Source organism: Dipodomys spectabilis, unplaced genomic scaffold (assembly GCF_019054845.1).
Source record: "Dipodomys spectabilis isolate Male_0828 unplaced genomic scaffold, ASM1905484v1 ptg000163l, whole genome shotgun sequence".
Classification (NCBI taxonomy): Eukaryota; Metazoa; Chordata; class Mammalia; order Rodentia; family Heteromyidae; genus Dipodomys; species Dipodomys spectabilis.
In genome coordinates, this window is record NW_024870840.1 from 2,851,838 (window position 1) to 2,869,300 (window position 17,463).

At 36.2% G+C, this 17,463-nt stretch overlaps 2 protein-coding genes across 7 annotated transcripts in view; one reads left to right on the forward strand and one right to left on the reverse strand.

Moving 5' to 3' along the window:
• Positions 1-8,311, reverse strand: part of Cep290 (centrosomal protein 290) — a 68,823-nt gene extending 60,512 nt beyond the window's left edge. For all 4 annotated transcript variants that reach the window (XM_042693067.1, XM_042693066.1, XM_042693065.1 and 1 more), the window contains exons 1-10: positions 8,188-8,311; positions 7,508-7,627; positions 7,273-7,350; positions 6,368-6,437; positions 6,047-6,093; positions 4,843-4,986; positions 3,882-3,935; positions 2,992-3,144; positions 2,404-2,586; positions 757-846 (exon numbers count right to left, since the gene is read on the reverse strand). In XM_042693067.1, the coding sequence (XP_042549001.1) occupies positions 757-846; positions 2,404-2,586; positions 2,992-3,144; positions 3,882-3,935; positions 4,843-4,986; positions 6,047-6,093; positions 6,368-6,437; positions 7,273-7,350; positions 7,508-7,609 (921 nt within the window). In that variant the 5' untranslated portion in view covers positions 7,610-7,627; positions 8,188-8,311. The remainder of the gene's footprint in view (positions 1-756; positions 847-2,403; positions 2,587-2,991; positions 3,145-3,881; positions 3,936-4,842; positions 4,987-6,046; positions 6,094-6,367; positions 6,438-7,272; positions 7,351-7,507; positions 7,628-8,187) is intronic.
• Positions 8,312-8,645: 334 nt separating this feature from the next.
• The window catches only part of Tmtc3 (transmembrane O-mannosyltransferase targeting cadherins 3), a 46,380-nt gene continuing 37,562 nt past the window's right edge, over positions 8,646-17,463 (forward strand). For 2 of the 3 annotated variants that reach the window (XR_006149512.1, XM_042693124.1), the window contains exons 1-3: positions 8,646-8,793; positions 13,567-13,769; positions 16,563-16,781. Coding sequence is in view for 2 of the 3 variants with exons in the window: in XM_042693124.1 (XP_042549058.1) it covers positions 13,581-13,769; positions 16,563-16,781 (408 nt within the window). In the remaining variant the exon portion in view is untranslated. Of the gene's footprint in view, positions 8,794-9,298; positions 9,319-13,566; positions 13,770-16,562; positions 16,782-17,463 lie in introns of those variants that run through there. The other variant, XM_042693125.1, reaches the window with a different exon arrangement.

The window sequence follows — 17,463 nt, forward strand, 5'->3', positions numbered from 1 at the left end:
ATTAGATTAACCCACTAGAAGCAACAAGTCTAGAAATGACAGTTTCTAAAGTAAAAACTATTCAATAGAGCCAAATCTTGTGGTTTATGTCTATAATTCTAGTGACTTAGAAGGCTAAGATCAGCAGGATCACAGTTCAAAGTCACTCTAGGCAAGAGGTTAGTGAGACCCCATCACAATAAAAACTTGGGTGTGGTGGCACATGCCTGTCATCCCAGCTACAAGCACAAATACAAGGACTGTGATTCAGACCTCACTGGGCAAAAAAGCCAAGATCCTATTCAAAATATAAGAAAAGCAAAAGGTTTGAAGGATAGTTCAAGTGGCAGAGCACCTGCGCAGTAAGCACAGGTCCTAAGTTCAAATACTAGCACTATCAAAAAAAATTATTCAGTTTATCTCAATGTTTTTCAAGTAAACGTTCATAATAACCTCAGCTTTTGATACAGTAAGACTGTGAAATTGGCTAGGATTGGAGTATGGTGAAGAGGATGAGATGTTGCTTGAAAAGGCTTCCCAAGTGATTTTGATAGGTCTTTCCTTGACCACACAGCTGATTACTATTGATTTGAGTGGCCCATTCAATGAAAAATGAGCTGGGGGACTACAAAGCACAGTTTTGATCTTTTCTGTTTAATATATATAATGAATGGAATAATAATAATGTTACCGACTAGTATAAGTTCTTTTAGTCGTTTAAACAAGATTTAAATCTAATATATAAAAAAATGATAGTGTATCAATGAAGAGAATCACCTTCCATTCCTCTACTTTGGCATTGACAGCTACCATGACTGGATCATCTTCTTCATTTTTTGCTTTCAGAAGATCTGTGAGTTCTTGCACCTAAAAGGCAACAATCAGTACAAAAATTGATAGACAGTGATACAATATGTGTATTATATGTAGTTATATATACATGTAATTATATTTATAGATGCATTATAATACATGTTATTTGTGGAACAGTCATGCAGCTAAAAGTGACATTTAATGGCTCCCTGTATGTTTATACAAGCAGAATACCAATCCAAATACAAAATCTGAAATGCTCTAATATTTGGGCCCTTTTCTGCACTGACATGACACCATATCTCTATATGTCCTATATGTCCTATATGATAGAACTCAGTTGAAAAGCTGACATACTAAAAATACTTCAGATAATTATATCTGTATCTATATTATATGTGTGATACAGATATAAATATAATATATATACATACGTGTATATATGTCTGAGGTATACATACATTGGAATTTATCCCCAAGCTACCTCATTATGCATTTGTAAATAATCCAAAAATCTGAAAAAAATTCAAAACCTGAAACAATTCTGGTCTCAAACATTTTTTAAATAAGGTATACTTAACCTGTAGTTGTATAACTGCTTTCATTAGTACAGAATTACACTTTTTAAAAGGTTTGAGCCCATGTAAATAGTGAATGATACATTGGTATCTAATATTTTATAGAGTATTTAAGATACAAAATTAAATGTTACTTCAACAAGACTTTTCAGACAAAATTATAGGTATCCTTACTAGAATATTCTCATACTTTTTATTCAGTACTGGAATTAGAATTCAATGCCTTACACTTGCTGGGCAGGCACTCTGCACCTTGAGCAATATCACCAGCCTGAAAATTCCCGTAAATATAAGCTTTGGAAGACTAAAGTCTACACATTCATTCAAATATCATTTATATAACCAGATAGCAAGAATTACAAGGTGTTTTGTATGAGTATGGGTTTTGCTTTTTTTGTGTGTGTGCTGTTCTGGGGACTTGAACTCGGAGCCTGGATGCTGTCCTTGAGCTGTTCTGTTCAAGGGCTAGCACTCTACAACTTGAGCCATAGCTTCATTTTTTACTTGTTACTGGTTAATTAGAGATAAGAGTCCCATGGCCTTTCCTGCCTGGGCTGGATTTGAATTGTGATCCTCAGATTTCAGCCTCCTCAATACCTAGAATTATAGAATAAACCCTGGTGCCTGACCAAGGTGTTTTGTGAAGAACACATATATGCAAATATACAACAATGGCAATAACGGAAACAAAACTCATATCTTAGAAAAATGAAAAATATTTCCAGCTTTACATAGCAATACAATAATATGAAGTCTGTATAAAGTAGTCAAAATAAGGATAATTTGCTGGGCGCCAGTGGCTCACACCTGTAATCCTAGCTACTCAAGAGATTGAGATAAGAAAATGGTGGATCAAAGCATGTGCGGAAAGCCCAAGACTCTTATCTCCAATTAACCACCAGAAAATGTGAAGTGGTGCCAAGGCTCAAGTGGTAGAGTGCTCACCTTGAGCTGAAAGGCTGAGGGACAGTGCCCAGGCCCAGAGTTCAAGCCCCACGACCAACAAAGAAAAAACAATAAGGATAATTCTTACTTGAAGTCTATAATGATCATTTTCTTTTTTTAGCTGGTCCACTCTGTTATCTGTCTGATGCACAATAGCTTTCATTCTATTGTATTCATCAGTCATCTTCTCCATTTCCTGTACAGACTCTTCTAGATTTTTTCTCATTTCTTGATTCTGAACTTCAATTTTCTCATTAGCTTCTGTTAAGGTCTAAAAATGTTAAAGAAACTGTAATTAAAAATATTTTTTAAAGAAATTCAATTTAAGCTAAATTAAAATTAAATGAAGTTGTAAGTGTCCAGGCGGAGGGGAAGAAAATTGTTTGTAGACCCTTAGGATTAATTGTATGAAGGAAATGGTACAAAGGACTACAATTGTACTTAATGGCCAGGACAGGCAACTATAAAATGAATGAAAAAAATATAACTTTAAAGATATAACTTACTTTACACTGTACAATTACACAGTGACAGATTTATAATAAAGAATTTTCACAGAGGGCTGGCTATATGTTAGTTTTGTACTATAGCACTATTATGTATTTTATTGTGATAGTAAATTGTAGTCTTAATTTATATAAAAATGATTGCTCTCAACTGACTTTATTCATTGTACCTGAATTTCATCCAGATATTGAACAAGTTCATAGTTCTTCTTAGATAACTGTGATCGATAGTCACTGTCTTCTCCTCTTCTTGATAAAAGTGATTCTTTATGTGAATCTATTTGCTTCTGGTAATCAATAACATCCTGACGTAGCTGTTCATTCTGATAGTAGTCCAAAGAGCAGAAAATTAAAAGCAATCTAAAATAATAAACTATGTCTTCTAAATAGTGTGTTCAAAATGCATCTTAAATTCTCCAGTTTTCACCTTAAGGCCTCACCTTTTTCTTTAGACGTTTGTTCTCCAGAAAAGGACAGGAAAAGGGTAATTAGAAATGAGAAATGCAAGACATAATTAAAAATAATAGCTAGAAATTAAAGAAAGCAAAAATAAAGAATTTTAGAAATTTAAGTATTAATTTTAAATAAGAAAGTAAGAATATTAACTACCAATCAAAACAAAGAACATTTTGATTAGGTTAAAAGAAATTCCTTTTGGGAATAACAATACTCAAATATTATTTGGCTCAGAAGAACCAAATAATAGTCAAAATTTATAAGAATTCATGAGTAACAAAATCTTTAAAAGAATGCTGGTTAAGAAAGAGCATTAAGAACAGAAATTCAGTGACATACTAAAGTAATAAGAGTAGAGAATGGCTTGGACAACAGAAAGGAAAGTTAACCCACATAGATCTAAGAAAGGAATGTATTACATCACAACCACACTCTTTGATCTATTTTCTAATTATCTGAAGCAAAGCAATACCATAATTAATCCACTTTAAAAATATTAGGTACTTAGAAGGTTCCAGTTCTGGTTACAATATGAACGTAAGCTAACCTTTTTTAACAAGTGTATTTGTTGAACTACTACAACCACTAAAAATGTTTTACCAACCTCTCTTCTTAACTTGCTGTTTTCATTTTCTGCTTCCTCATTTCGAAGAGCCAACTAAGTAGTAAAAAATAAATGAGATAAAATTCAGCAGTAATTCAATATAAACTCAGATTTTCACTTGGTGAGTTAAGTCTAAATCCTTTCTAAGAAAATTTTTTACTACAGACTTCAAGTTAAACTAAGACAAAGTCAAGTTTTTAAAAAGGATTTGAATGGATAAAACAAGCTGTTAAAAACATTTTCTGAAGTGCACATACCAAAAGCTACATAAAGGATAAATACACAAAAAATATTTCTCTCCAAAAAAACAAATGAAAGGATTGGCTTTCATCCAAGATTCCATATCCCTGGTTCCTAAATGTCCTGGCTAAACTACTTTACTCAAAGTACTACTACTACTACTTCAATGGCAGTACAGTATAATGGTTAAATGAAGCAACCTGATGTCAGACTGGAATAGGTGTATGTCCCTTGCCTATAAAACTTCTAGGAAAATGTGAACAAGCTTCATCTGTAGCCTGGTAACATTGTATATTAATATATTATATGTAATATTATACATTATACATACACTAATACCATGACTGCATCTGTCAATTTCAATCAAAACTATGATAGAAAATTACTTATGAATGCCTTTCAATTTTTTTATTCTAATGTTTTAGACCAAAGCATCTATTATATATGTAACCCAAAGTCCTATAAAAAGTACCTCCAACTGTAAAGAATACTCAAGTAGTATTCACTAGAAATATTTAATCTATTATATTTTACCAAAATATTTTATATTTTGGTAATCTATTATATTTTACAAAAACCTCAAATAGATGTACTTTATTCCTCAACTATGGCATATAATGTAAAGTAAATATAGCCAATGATTATAAAAAACAGTATCAGACATGCTATAGAAACATCTTTATTAGTACAGTAAAGACTCATTGAAAAAAAAATGTCTTACTTGTTCATTAACTTTCTTTTCTTTGTCCAATTCCTTTTCCATTTCCTCTAATTCCCTATCTTTTTGTTCCAATTGTTTTTCAAGTTGGCAAATTTCATCTCGTAAAAACCGAGTGTCCCGTCCACCTGCAGACTGATGAGCCATCTTAAAGTAATAAATCCAAAGTATAAATTAATTCCATCATATTTGGATATTCAAATAAATGAACAGCAAATAATTATCTTGACTTTACATTTTTATTATGTTCTAGTAACAGATGATTAAAATCTTATCAGCTTAAGGACTACTTTTTAATTTAGCTTATTTAAGTTTAAATCAGAAGCTGACAATAAGCTTTTCTGACGACTGAGAGGTATTGACAATTGACTGTAAATATTCCTTTTCACCACCTTGCCTTAGCTGCAGTTTGATTTCTTTGGGTACTAAGCTTTACTTGACATTCTTTTATTGTTGTTGTTGTACAAGGTCTTGAATTCTTGCTCACTTTTTAAAAACTCATGGTTGACACTCTACCATTTGAACCACACTATACTTCTGTCTTTTTGTTGGTTACTGAGATATAAGAGTTTCTCGGATTATTCTGCTCCGTTTGGCTTGAACCATGATCCTCAGATCTCAATCTCCTGAATAGTTAGGCAACCTCCTGAATAGTTAGGATTATAGGCATGAGCTACCAGGACCTATCTTATCTGACAGTCTTGAAATTTAACCATCCCATCTTCCATTCTTACTTTTAGCAGATGATCTCATGTATAGTCTCTCAACTTCCAAGCACTAACCCTGCAAACATAGTATGTTCTGTGTTCTGCCTTCTCTTCTTTCAGAGGCTATTCCATTTCTATTGTTTCTTTTTACTTGCCAGAAATCTCAACAATACATTATTATTTTGCCTGTGGTCTTCTACCATAATGTTCTGTCACTTTTTCCTCAAATCCCCACCCACCACCTTCCTCCTCAATTGCTAATAATCCTTCTATATATTTCTGTAGACTTTCAGCTACCTCAGCTATTAACTGGTTTTTTTCTGTTCATAATTATGTGCTTAATTCTTAGTATAAGTCAAAGCACTTAATAAACATATAGTATACTGAACAGAATATAAACATGATAATGTTCTTGTGAATTTTCTAGCCACCACAAAAATATGAAAATTCAAAGTAACACAATTAAGGCAATCACATTTTAAACAATACAATGGACGTACCTCCAGTTCATTTTCCAGTTTCATTACTTTTGTTTTTAATTGATTTTCTATTTTTAAAAAAGATAAATATTTCAACTGGTTAGATTTACCTTGAAACAAGTTTTTTACATACATTTCAATGAAATAACAAAATTAATGCTTTTAAAGGATCCCATCATTATTATAAAATGATGTAAAAGAAAGAAACATTACATACAAGATCTAAGTAGTAGTATAAATGTTTTTCATAATAAATTGTATGTATTTTACAGGATATATTAAGTTTAACTTTCAACCGCTTAGTAGTAAGTGGACCACAATAAGTTTTTAACAAGGCTTTACCAAATTTTGCTTGTTCTTCTCCAGCCTTTTCAACTTCTTCCAAAGCTAGCTCTACTTCTTGAGCTTTCATCTAAACATTAAGGGAAAAAAAAAAGAGTCCCTTCAATAAACCTCTTCACTATAATGTATACACTAAAAATACAACTTCGTTTTATTTATTGTGCTAATCCTAATCACCTGTTATGCATTGTACATGATATTCAGAAAATATCTATTTTGAATGAATAAATTATTTTCTTAGAGCTATAATTTCTAGATTTGCAATAGCTTGAAACATTTTTCTTGCAGTATTTTGTAATGTTTCATATTTTTTCACTCTTTTTTATATTCCCATTGTTAATATTCTAGTATAAAACTGTCTTTACTCTTTCACTTTATGGCTAACCAGCTACAGTTCTCTTAATTTGCCCTATATGACATATTTCGTTTTTGCCTTCCTAAAACATACTTTTGTATATATCAACTGCAGTTTAAAGTCTGTTATTGGTGTAATTGTTGACCAACTGTCAACACTTGTTTCCTCAATTGTAAATAAGCACATTTCATATTTATAACACTTTTTATGATAACTGTTAGTTCTAGAATCCCCTTTTCACTGCCTTCCATTTATCTAGCTTTTGGACACAGCTTGAATTCCTCTTTCCCATACACTAAAGTACCTATTCCATTCATTTCTGTCTCTTTCATCTGGACTTCAAGATACATCTCCTTAGATTGTTTTTATACATACCCATCCTTTCCTCCCCTACAACTCTTTTAGGAACTTTAGAGTATGTTTTGCACACAACTATCTCTCAACACACATTTAAAGATGTCTCATTTTAAGCCTTATATAAGAGATTGCCTTATGTAAGAGAGATATAAATTCCTGTCAAAGTTACTTTTAAAATCTACTGCATACAAACCTTCATTAATGACTGAGTAATTCTGAAAAGATGTATCATATTTTCTTGATTTTCATTTTTCAGTTCACTTACTTCCACCTAAGTTTTTATAAAAAAAGGAACTAGTTAATAAACGTTAAGCAAATATAAACGTTCTTCTCGTTGTAGCATTCGGTGATTTTTACTGGTAGTTTAAATTAATGACAATTAATCAATATGAATTATTTGACAAACAATTGATGTATCATTTAAGCACCTTGGACAAAGAAACCAACAAATTATCCGCCAGTTCTTCTTGACGAGGCAGGTCATCTGGGTCCACTTTAATTATCTCTTTCCAGTTTATATAAGGTGGCATCTTGACTTCTTCCACCTCCTGTAACAAAACAAGTGGGACTTTCTTGTGTTTGTTTTTTTTTCCAATACAAACAGCATTACTAAGTTTAGAGCTTCACCATAACTCGAAGGTGTGGGCAAAGGACGGTGGTTCCTCAATAGCTAAAACAGATACGTGGGTAAAATGTCCCCTCCGCCAAGATTACAGCATCTAGGCACAAAACATCAGATGCAGCACGGGTTAGGCAATGTCTGATGACTTCTTTGCTAACATGAAAGATTCGGAGGCCCTGTCGCACACCCCTTGAAACCTCACAGACGGCGTGCGCACGCGCCAACACCTGACCGTGCCCACCGCGCGGGGGGGGGGGGTGTGTGGAGGGTGTGGAAGTCTGCAGGTGAGCAGATTCTGAGAAGCAGGAACCGGGAGTCGGTGCTACCCGAAGGGCGCAAATAAAAGACGGGAGTCAAGCAGTGTGGGAGGAACCAGGGTTGAGATAGGGAAGATCTAGGCTAACGGGGGCGGGTTAGGGAGGCAGGGCTCCGATCTAAACCTGCTGGCGGAGCTAGAGCGGGACCGGGCTCCCCAGATCCACCCACCTAGGCCACGCCCGGCAATCAGTGACAGTCCCGCATCCGCCTCAACAACCTCGCTGGGCCCCCGCAGCAGCTTCTGACCACTCCCAAGGCCGTTCCAATGCCAACTCCGTCCAGAGCAAGCAAAACCCGCGGCGGCATCCGGCTGCTAGGCGACGCCCCGCCCCACACCACCACCTCCACCACTACGCTAAAGCCGGCTGTAGGTCCCGGATGCAAGGAAAGCCTACATTTTACGACCTCCGGAGATGTTTTACGGTTAAACTTTCCCGCCCGCATCCTGGACCACAGTGTCAAGAACCAGGAAAAGGCGTAGGGTGTACCGAGGACTCCAAATCCCAGAGTGCAGTTCTGCGTTTTAGCTGAGCATGCCGGGAATTGAAGTTTCCGAATAGGGAACTGTAAAGCGTTCCCGTGATTCAGTGCGAAAGGCTGCGCCTGTACCGAGAGGGTGGGAAGGACCTAGAGGCGGGAGACGCCGCGGAAGATCGACGTCTGCCCGGGTGGCCTGGGCGCCAGGAACCATGACGGTGGTTTGGGGGGCTGCCCTCACCACACGGCTCTCTCGGAGATTTCCCTAAACCAGGCCCTCGGTGGAACCGCCCTCAGGTGAGGTCCGGTGGTGGGTCGGCGGCCGAGGCGTTGAAGGAAGCGCGGGGGTTGAGGGACTCGCCTGCCCTCGGGGTTCCGGGGCCCAGCCCGGGTCTGGAGAGGTGGGAAGGCCTCACCTGCTCGTCAGGTGTGGGTCCGTGCTACGTCTGGGCTAGTACCTTCCCTTGCCAGAGCGGGGCAAAGTTTGCGCTTCGTGGAGCCTCGGAATTCGTCGTGGTGGAGCCGAGGGGTGCCGCCGAGTTCATTCACGGTTTCCGGAGGAGTGAGACGTGAAGACCCGCCGCCTCCTCCTCATCCCCAGCCCGCCGGCCCCGCAGCCGGACGGCCTGGGGAGAAGAGGCTCTGGGAAAGGAGATCGGGGCTGGTGAAGGGATCGTTCTGCTGTGCACCAGCCTGTTTACCCCGGGCGCTGGCAGCGACAGGCGTCCACTCGGTGTTGTTAGCCCTCCTTAATCTCTAGCAAGTTTCTCTCACCCTTCAGCTGCGCAGCCCTTCTGGAGGAGGATGCATCCATCACTCTAGGTAACCTTTCTGAAGAAGCGCTAGGCTTGAAATCAAAATGACATTTCCAACTGTTGGGACCAGTATCCTCTCTCATTTTTTTTAAGTGCTTTTTAATTTTTTTTTTTTTACTGTAATTGACAATGGATTTTTTTTTCTATTTGAAGATAGATTTTTTTTTTCTATAAAACACGTAGTGAGGTTGAACAAGACATCGTTTTGCAGGAAATACAGACTCATTTTTGTGAGATAAAATTTAAAGACATTTGTCATATTTGCCAACTGCTTTTTAAAAAAAAAAAACCAATATTATACCAAATACTGTTTAGGAACTCATTCTTCATTAATAGTCCTGCAGTGAAATGAGTGCTTTCATTATCCTCATTTTCCATCTCAGTTAAATTGAAGCTCAGAGAAGTTATAAGTATTGTGTTCTAACTTAATAGGGTGATTGAACATGTCCTTTTGGCTGGAAGGTTGCCATACTGACACTTCATGTAGTCTGGAAACCAATATTTCATGAAAGATTTGCTCCTCAATCTTGCTGGTTTAGTAAACTGTACATATACTGGTTTTTATAACCTTGTTTATTCAAGAATTTTAATTAAACACTTTTCATGTTTAGTGTCTTCCATAATGTTGTAGAGGATGGCTAAGTGAAATTTACTACTTTTTGAACACCCATGCCATAGTATTTTCCATCAAAATTTCTGTATCAGCCAGTCTTCATCAACACAAGATTTTATGTGACAATTTTGTAAATGGCCTTGTTACAGAAGCACTTGCCTGAACTTGCTTTCTGTTTCTGTAAATAGTTTTACCTTACCAAAATCACTTCACAAAAAAAGCCTTGACTTTAATAAGTACTAATTCTGCTTTCTATACCAATCACTTTAAATTTCTTAGATGTTACATTCCTTTTGCTGACTTACCAACAGAGAAAATGAGAACTTATTTTTCCAGTGTATAAAATAATACAGAATCATTGGAAATTTAATAACTAATGTGTACAGTAAACTTTCCTGTTTACTGTCTTTCACTTAGGGAAAGAAATGTCTCTGTAACAAGTAGATGCTTGTCTTCCTTCAACATGAGGAGACTAGAAAGAATAGTAGGAGTCACCGTTAATACAACTTTTACAAACTTTGCAAGCTAGAGTTTTTAAGCTTCAAGACAGTAATAAAATCCAGTAAGTTACTTTAAGATAACAACTAATGTAAATTATCAAAACAATAATTGAGATTAGATTTTTTTTAAATTTCTCAGGAGACTGAACTGGGAGGATTTTCTTTCCAGGCTAAAAATTCTTTAATCCATATAAAAGTCAATTTACAATTGTACTATTAAGAGTAATAAAAAATGAGTACTCAATACAGTTTTAATGAAGAAATTGGATTTTGTATCTTTAATGCAGTTTATGAACTACATTATCTCAAATGTAGCTGGATTTGGTATACTGTGTATCAGCCATTCCTCTCTCTTATAGCATATACATATGTGTATATGCTTACATACTTAGAAAAATCCTACAAGTTCCTATAAGAAACCATTTTTAAAACTGTTGCAGTAATAAGCCCCTGAGAATCATGTCTCCTCTGAGCACTGTATAACCTTTATTCTTCAACTTTATAGGTGATTCTTGTACAGAACCTGACATGACTCCACAGTTGAGTTTATGACATGACCTAAGATAAGCTGTCCTTTTTTCTCATCTTAATGTTCTCTTGGGAAATTTTTAAAACAACTTTTCTGCCTTTTCTGCAACCTCTTGCACATTGATTCTGAATTTTCTCCCCAAATTATATGATTTTAGTTAAAAATAGGCATGGTTGCACATTTCTGCAAACCTAGCACTCAGGAGGCTGAGGCAGAAGGATTGTGAGTTTCAGAGGCAGTCTAGGCTACATAGCAAGACTCTTAAAAAAAAAAAAAACGTTAAACCAACGATGTTAATTTTGTCTTGCCCTCCATTTGTCCTGAGATTACCATTTAAAGACTTCCAGGTTAACTTACTAGCTGATATGATTATAAGAACAAAGGACCAGCTTTCAAAATTTCTTCTTTCAGAATTCTTTTTTAGGGAAACCAGTTTTGCTCTTAAAGTTGCACATGTGCAATTGTCAGCCTGTCAGCACGGAGCACAGAGTTTTGCACTGGTGCCATAGAACTGAAGGACTTGTGCTTTGCCTGAAGATCTCAATTTTTTTCAGACCCCATTCAGTGTCAGCCTATGGAGCAGAAGTGACTGGAGGGTATTGTGTGAGCTCAGGGTCCTATCTGAATCTCACCTAACTGCAAATTTCTACAGACAGCAGATAGCTCCTGGATGCTGAACACTCTGCCATCTGTAGGCTTGGAGGTGTTTCTGCAATTATCCTTGGGCCCTGGAACTTGCCCTAAGCTACGAAGAATAGGATCTAACTGTTCACTGTCCTAGTTTGTGATGCTTCTTTAATTTCCCGGCTCACTCATGTTAATTTTCTGTCTGTAGTCATGTCACTCCCAAAATACTTTGGCTGGATGTCCTAAGACCCTTCAGCTGTTCCTTGATTTTCAAGTCCTGAGGGACTGGTACCTCCACTTGAACCAGCCAACAATCCTAGAATCTAAGGGCTCAATGCTTTGTTACTATAATAATCTCAAGCAGTGAAACTGCTCTGACTAGATAGAGCCAGGCTGGTGACCCCTCCACCTTATACTTCTAGAGGTGAATCTCCCATTAATTGATCAGCTTGTCCACATCACAGTCTTTCCTCTCCACAACGCACTCACCATCTCCTGCAGGCTCTCTGACTGGCTGACTCAGGATACCTGAGTAGTGATTATTCCTTGTTTTTAGTCCGTAAGTACCTTAGCCTCAAATAAGAAGCTGTCTTTTTGATGGCACTGCCACTGCTATTAGGAATAGGGGAAGTGAATTGCCTTTTCCCATTCTGACTTGTGACCCTGAGGATGTCATTGTCCTACCTGATCCTCACACTGAAGTTTAAGGCTTTCAGGTGAGTGGGTACTTGATGTTCCACAACTAGTTCTGCCAGTCTTATCACAGAGGCTTACCTAGCTTACTTTGTGGAGGCTTCAAATTCACCTTCCCCTACTAAGAGCTGTAAACTGTTTCTTAATTTACTTTGTCAACTGTCCTGTTATTTTTCAATTGTCTCATTACTCAGCATTTGGTTCAGCTCCTCATTTCTTTTGCTCTTGAAAATATAGTCACTATTTTGTTACTTAGATTTTTCCTCTTTCATGGCATGCAATGGAGTAAGCTTCTACTCTGCCATTTCTCCAATGAAAACTTCAATGAGACCGTCATCTTCTCTTGTTAAGGCCCTGGGTAACTAGTATAGCCATTCTCAACTGCAGGGGATTTGGACACAAACAGTTTTGTTTTATTTCAATCTGAGGGGGAACTTTGTCTTCCACAAGTAGACTTAAAACACTAAGAAGGATTGCAGTTTATGTAGAGCTATATTGTAGGGCTAATTTGTGTGTGTGTATGTGTGTGTGTGTGTGTATTCTCCAGTTAATATAGACCCTTCTACTTTAAACCATTGCCTCACTGAATCCTTTCTAAAGTAGTAACCCGTATGTTACATTGCTACTTTATTGTGAGGTGAGGGCTAACAGCTTTTGTTGTAAGGTATCAGGTATTTGTGTTCAGATATCCAAAGGGCCAAATAGATAATCAGTCTGAGTAGAAGAGAGGAATAGTAGCACCATAGTTCTTTAAAAGGTGGATAAAAGCAGCCAAGAAAAATATTTTTCACAAATGTAAACAAAGGTGTAGAATATCTAAATTAGATTGGTTTTAAATACATAAAATACTAATATTCATAAGCTCTTTCAGAGGTTTGGAAAACCTGTGTTGTGTTTATTTTTACACACACACACACACACAAATAGTTTAGATACTCCTGGAGCACATCATACTGGTCTTTTAAAGTTATTTTAAATATTTGTGTTTTCCCTTGTAGCCTGATTAATGTCAATTGATAAGGACTCCACTGTCTATTTAACTAAACATTAAATATGATTAAAAAAACTGGAAGAACTATGAAAACAAAAAATTTTGCCTTAGGTTAGACATATGGCAAATTGATTAGCTAATGTTTCTTAGCAGTGGGGAGTATATGAGTTGAGCCTTTCTGTGTAAGTATTAACTACAGCCTTATTATTTACTGATACTGTAGTTACTTGAAATAGTTACCTGAAATATGTTGCTTATTTCTTTTTATCTTCCATGTTGCCTTCTTTTCCCTTTGTCTGCAGTTATTATAGGAAAGATGGGTGACATTAACCTCAAAGAAATAACCTTAATAGTAGGTGTGGTTACTGCTTGCTATTGGAACAGCCTGTTCTGTGGGTTTGTTTTTGATGATGTTTCAGCAATACTGGATAATAAAGACTTGCATCCATCCACACCTTTAAAAACATTGTTTCAGAATGACTTCTGGGGAACCCCTATGTCAGAGGTAAGTAAGTACTTACTTTAGAAGAAATAACTTCTTTGTAATAAGTTGGACAGGAAGTTAAAAATTCAGTTATCTTTAAAGTAGTACTGGATTATTTCCTTTGCCGTGTACCTTAGCTTACTTTATAAAAATTAATATGTATATGTAAAACCAAACTTGTAGCTGAACACTGGGGGCTCACATCTATAATCTTAGCTACTCAGGAGGCTGAGATCTGAGGACCTTTTTCTAGCCCAGGCAGGAAAGTTCATAAGATCCTTATCTTTAACCACACAAAAGCCAGAAGTTGAGCTGTGGCTCAAGTGGTAGAATGCTAGCCTTTAGCTAAAAAGATCAGGGACAGTGCCCAGTCCCTGAGTTCAAGCCCCAGGACCAGCACCAATAAAAAGTGTAAGAAGAACCTGAGGTGTAATGGAAGTCTGTTTCTTGCTGAATGATTATTTTTCTTGTGTAAGTTAGGCAATTGACTGGCGTCATCTTTTGTAACAGCAGTATGAATTTTAACATTGGATTTTAAAGGTAAAAATAATTAAGTATACACATATTGGCCACTACCTCTCTGTAATCAAAAAGTTTATGAAAAATTCAAAGTCATTTTGAAAGTCACTGTTAAACTGTTCAGGATTAAATCTTTGCTGATTTGGTTATCATACAGACTGGGTTTTAATGTTATATGAAATGGAAAGTGGCAAACAGCTTTTAGATGATAAGTTATTTCTCTAATGTATGTAAGACATACATTATATGTATATTATATGCATATATGTCTTATTAATGTATATCTGAGGACAAACACATTAGTCTCTAATACGTATGTAGATTTTGAACACATTGTTATTGAAGCATAACATGCAATATTTCTGTAGTTGTTTTCTCAGTCATCATTGTTGTTCTCTCTCCCCATTCCCTAAATTTTGACATTAAAAAACAATAAGGATCTGATTTTTCATTCTGCTAGTCATAAACATATAAGTACTTATTAAATAAATAGATTTTTCTTTCCTACATTACCTCGTTTTAGTCTTAAAAAAAACGACTTTTGATAATGAAGGTTAAATTCACAATATATTATTTCCATCCAGTTTTCTCTTCTCTACCTCTCTTCTGTATGTTGAGACTCTTAGAAGTTCAAATCCCCTAACCTATCCTAGTAACCTGTTGTACATGTATCCATAAAATTGAATTCTAAACTGACAGTTGACCAATTTAAAGACCTTGTAAGAGCATATCATGGTGTCAGTGCTCTGTTCTATGTGTGATTATTTTTCTAAACTTTGCAGATTGCATGTTTCATATTTTCCCAAGCTCCCCTATACAAACAAAGATAAAGATTTGTATTAATATTCATAGACTGGCAGACTAAACACAATTCCAATGAATATGTTGAGATAGAGTGGTAAATAAATTAGGATGGAATGGCAGTTTTTTACAGCTAGTTTGTTTGCTTGTTTTTACTGGTACTGTGGTTTGAACTCGGGACATCATGCTTGCTTGCCTTACTTGTTCAGTGGGCACTCTTATCACCTAAGCAACTCCTCTAACCAACTTATTGTTAGTTATTTTGGAGGTTGTGTCTTACGAATTTTGTGAATGGTCTGGCTTCATTTTTAGATCCTCCTGAGTAGTTAGGACTACAGGCAAAAGCCACCAACACCAAGCTTCCTGATCCTTTTTGATTGGCATATTCTCTCCTTGTAGCAAATGTGAAACTAGACAAAAATTATTTTTAGTATTATTTAGTTACTATAAGCCTGCACAAAATGCTGGAATTGGTACTTCTAAGAACTAATAGTTGATGTTACCAAATAAGAGTAATTTGGAAAGCCATTTTGGACTTTTGGGTGTAGGACATTCTTTTTATCCATATGAGTACTGCCACATTAGAAGTCTTTGGACTACCATGGGCTTCTCAAGTGTTTAAATTATCTCTTGTAGACTCATTCTGTAGATAATGTACTACTTTGTATTTCACAGTCCTGACTACACAATAAAATACTTCTTTTGGGAGCATTTTAATCATTACTGGGGCTAGGAATGTGGCTTAGTGGTAGAGTGCCTGCCTAGCATGCATGAAATCCTGGGTTTTATTTCTCCATATCACCTAAACAGAAAGAACCAAGTGGTAGGGCACTATCCTTGAGCACAAGAAGCTCAGGGACAGGACCCAGGCCCTGAGTCCAAGCCCCAGGACTTGCAAAAAAAAAAAAAAAATCATTACTAAGGTTCTACATTAGTCTGTCACCACATGGATTTGATCAATATTTTTTTGCATTGTTTTGCTCATATTGAATGTTGTTTTTTTGAGGCTGTTTTGGGGTGGTGTAGGTAGTTTTCTGGTACAGTCTTGGGCTGAGAACCACAGGGCTTTCTAATAACATTTGGCCTATAAAGTATCTTCATTTAAAGTTCCTTAAGGTAACTTCTGTAGAAATGGCTTGAGTCACTACACCCAACTGAGAGTACCATTTTGAAACAACAGTATTCCAGCTAAACTGAAGCCAGCAGTTATATAAACTTTTGCATTGGTACTAGGTAAGAAGGCAAGCTTTGGAAATAACTGAATATTAAAGGAATTAATATCAAACTCTACTATTCTCTGATTACTGTGTATCATGGAAATTAAGTTACCTGAATTTTGGACATAAGAAATAGAAAAATAGATGATAATCTCTCTTGAATGTATTACTTTGGGGGTATTAAGTTAATAATAATAATAATAAAAAAGAAGTAACTAGTTTTTTTCAGCCTAAAGAGCTAAGTACTTTAATAATCACTGGTTGTTTTTCCTTTTAGGAAAGAAGCCACAAGTCTTACCGACCCTTAACAGTGTTGACATTTCGCTTGAATTATCTCTTTAGTGAACTAAAGCCAATGTCATATCATCTTTTAAATACAATTTTTCATGCTGTAGTCAGTGTGATATTTCTTAAAGTCTGCAAACTTTTCCTGGACAACAGAAGCAGTGTGATTGCTGCTTTGCTTTTTGCAGTACACCCAATTCATACAGAAGCAGTAAGTAAAATGTATTACTTTTATTTTAACAAACATTAAGTAGTTACTGTAAGAAGAAAAGGTTGCCTGGTTTTCATTCAGATATTTGAATTCTCCTAAATTAATACGTGTTTATTCTCACATAGATAGGAAATATAATTTTCCTACTACATAAAAATTTTAAATTTGGCTGGGTGCTAGTGGCTTGCGCCTGTAGTCCTAGCTACTCAGGAGGCTGAGTTCTGAGGATCATGGTTCAAAGCTAGCGTAGACAGGAAAGTCCATGAGACATCTCCAGTTAACCACCAGAACACTGAAAGTGGCGCTGTGGACAAGTGGTAGAGCACTTGCCTTGAGCTGAAATGCTGAGGGACAGCACCCAGGTCCAGAGTTCAAGCCCACAACCAGAAAAAAAAAAATTAAAATAGTTTCTGAAGCTAACATTAACTCACCTAAAAACATGTATAATCTAACTTTAATAATATAAAATTTAAACGAATAGAGTTTTCTGCTAATTTTTTTTATTTTATTTTTTATTGTGAATGTACTGTACAGAGGAGTTAAAATTACATGGGTAAGATAATGAGTACATTTCTTATCAAGCATTGTAACCTCCTCCTTTGTTTCCCCTTCCCATCCCTTCCCATCCTCCCCCCCGCCCCCCCCCAACATGAAACTTGTAAAATTCATTTTCAACATAACG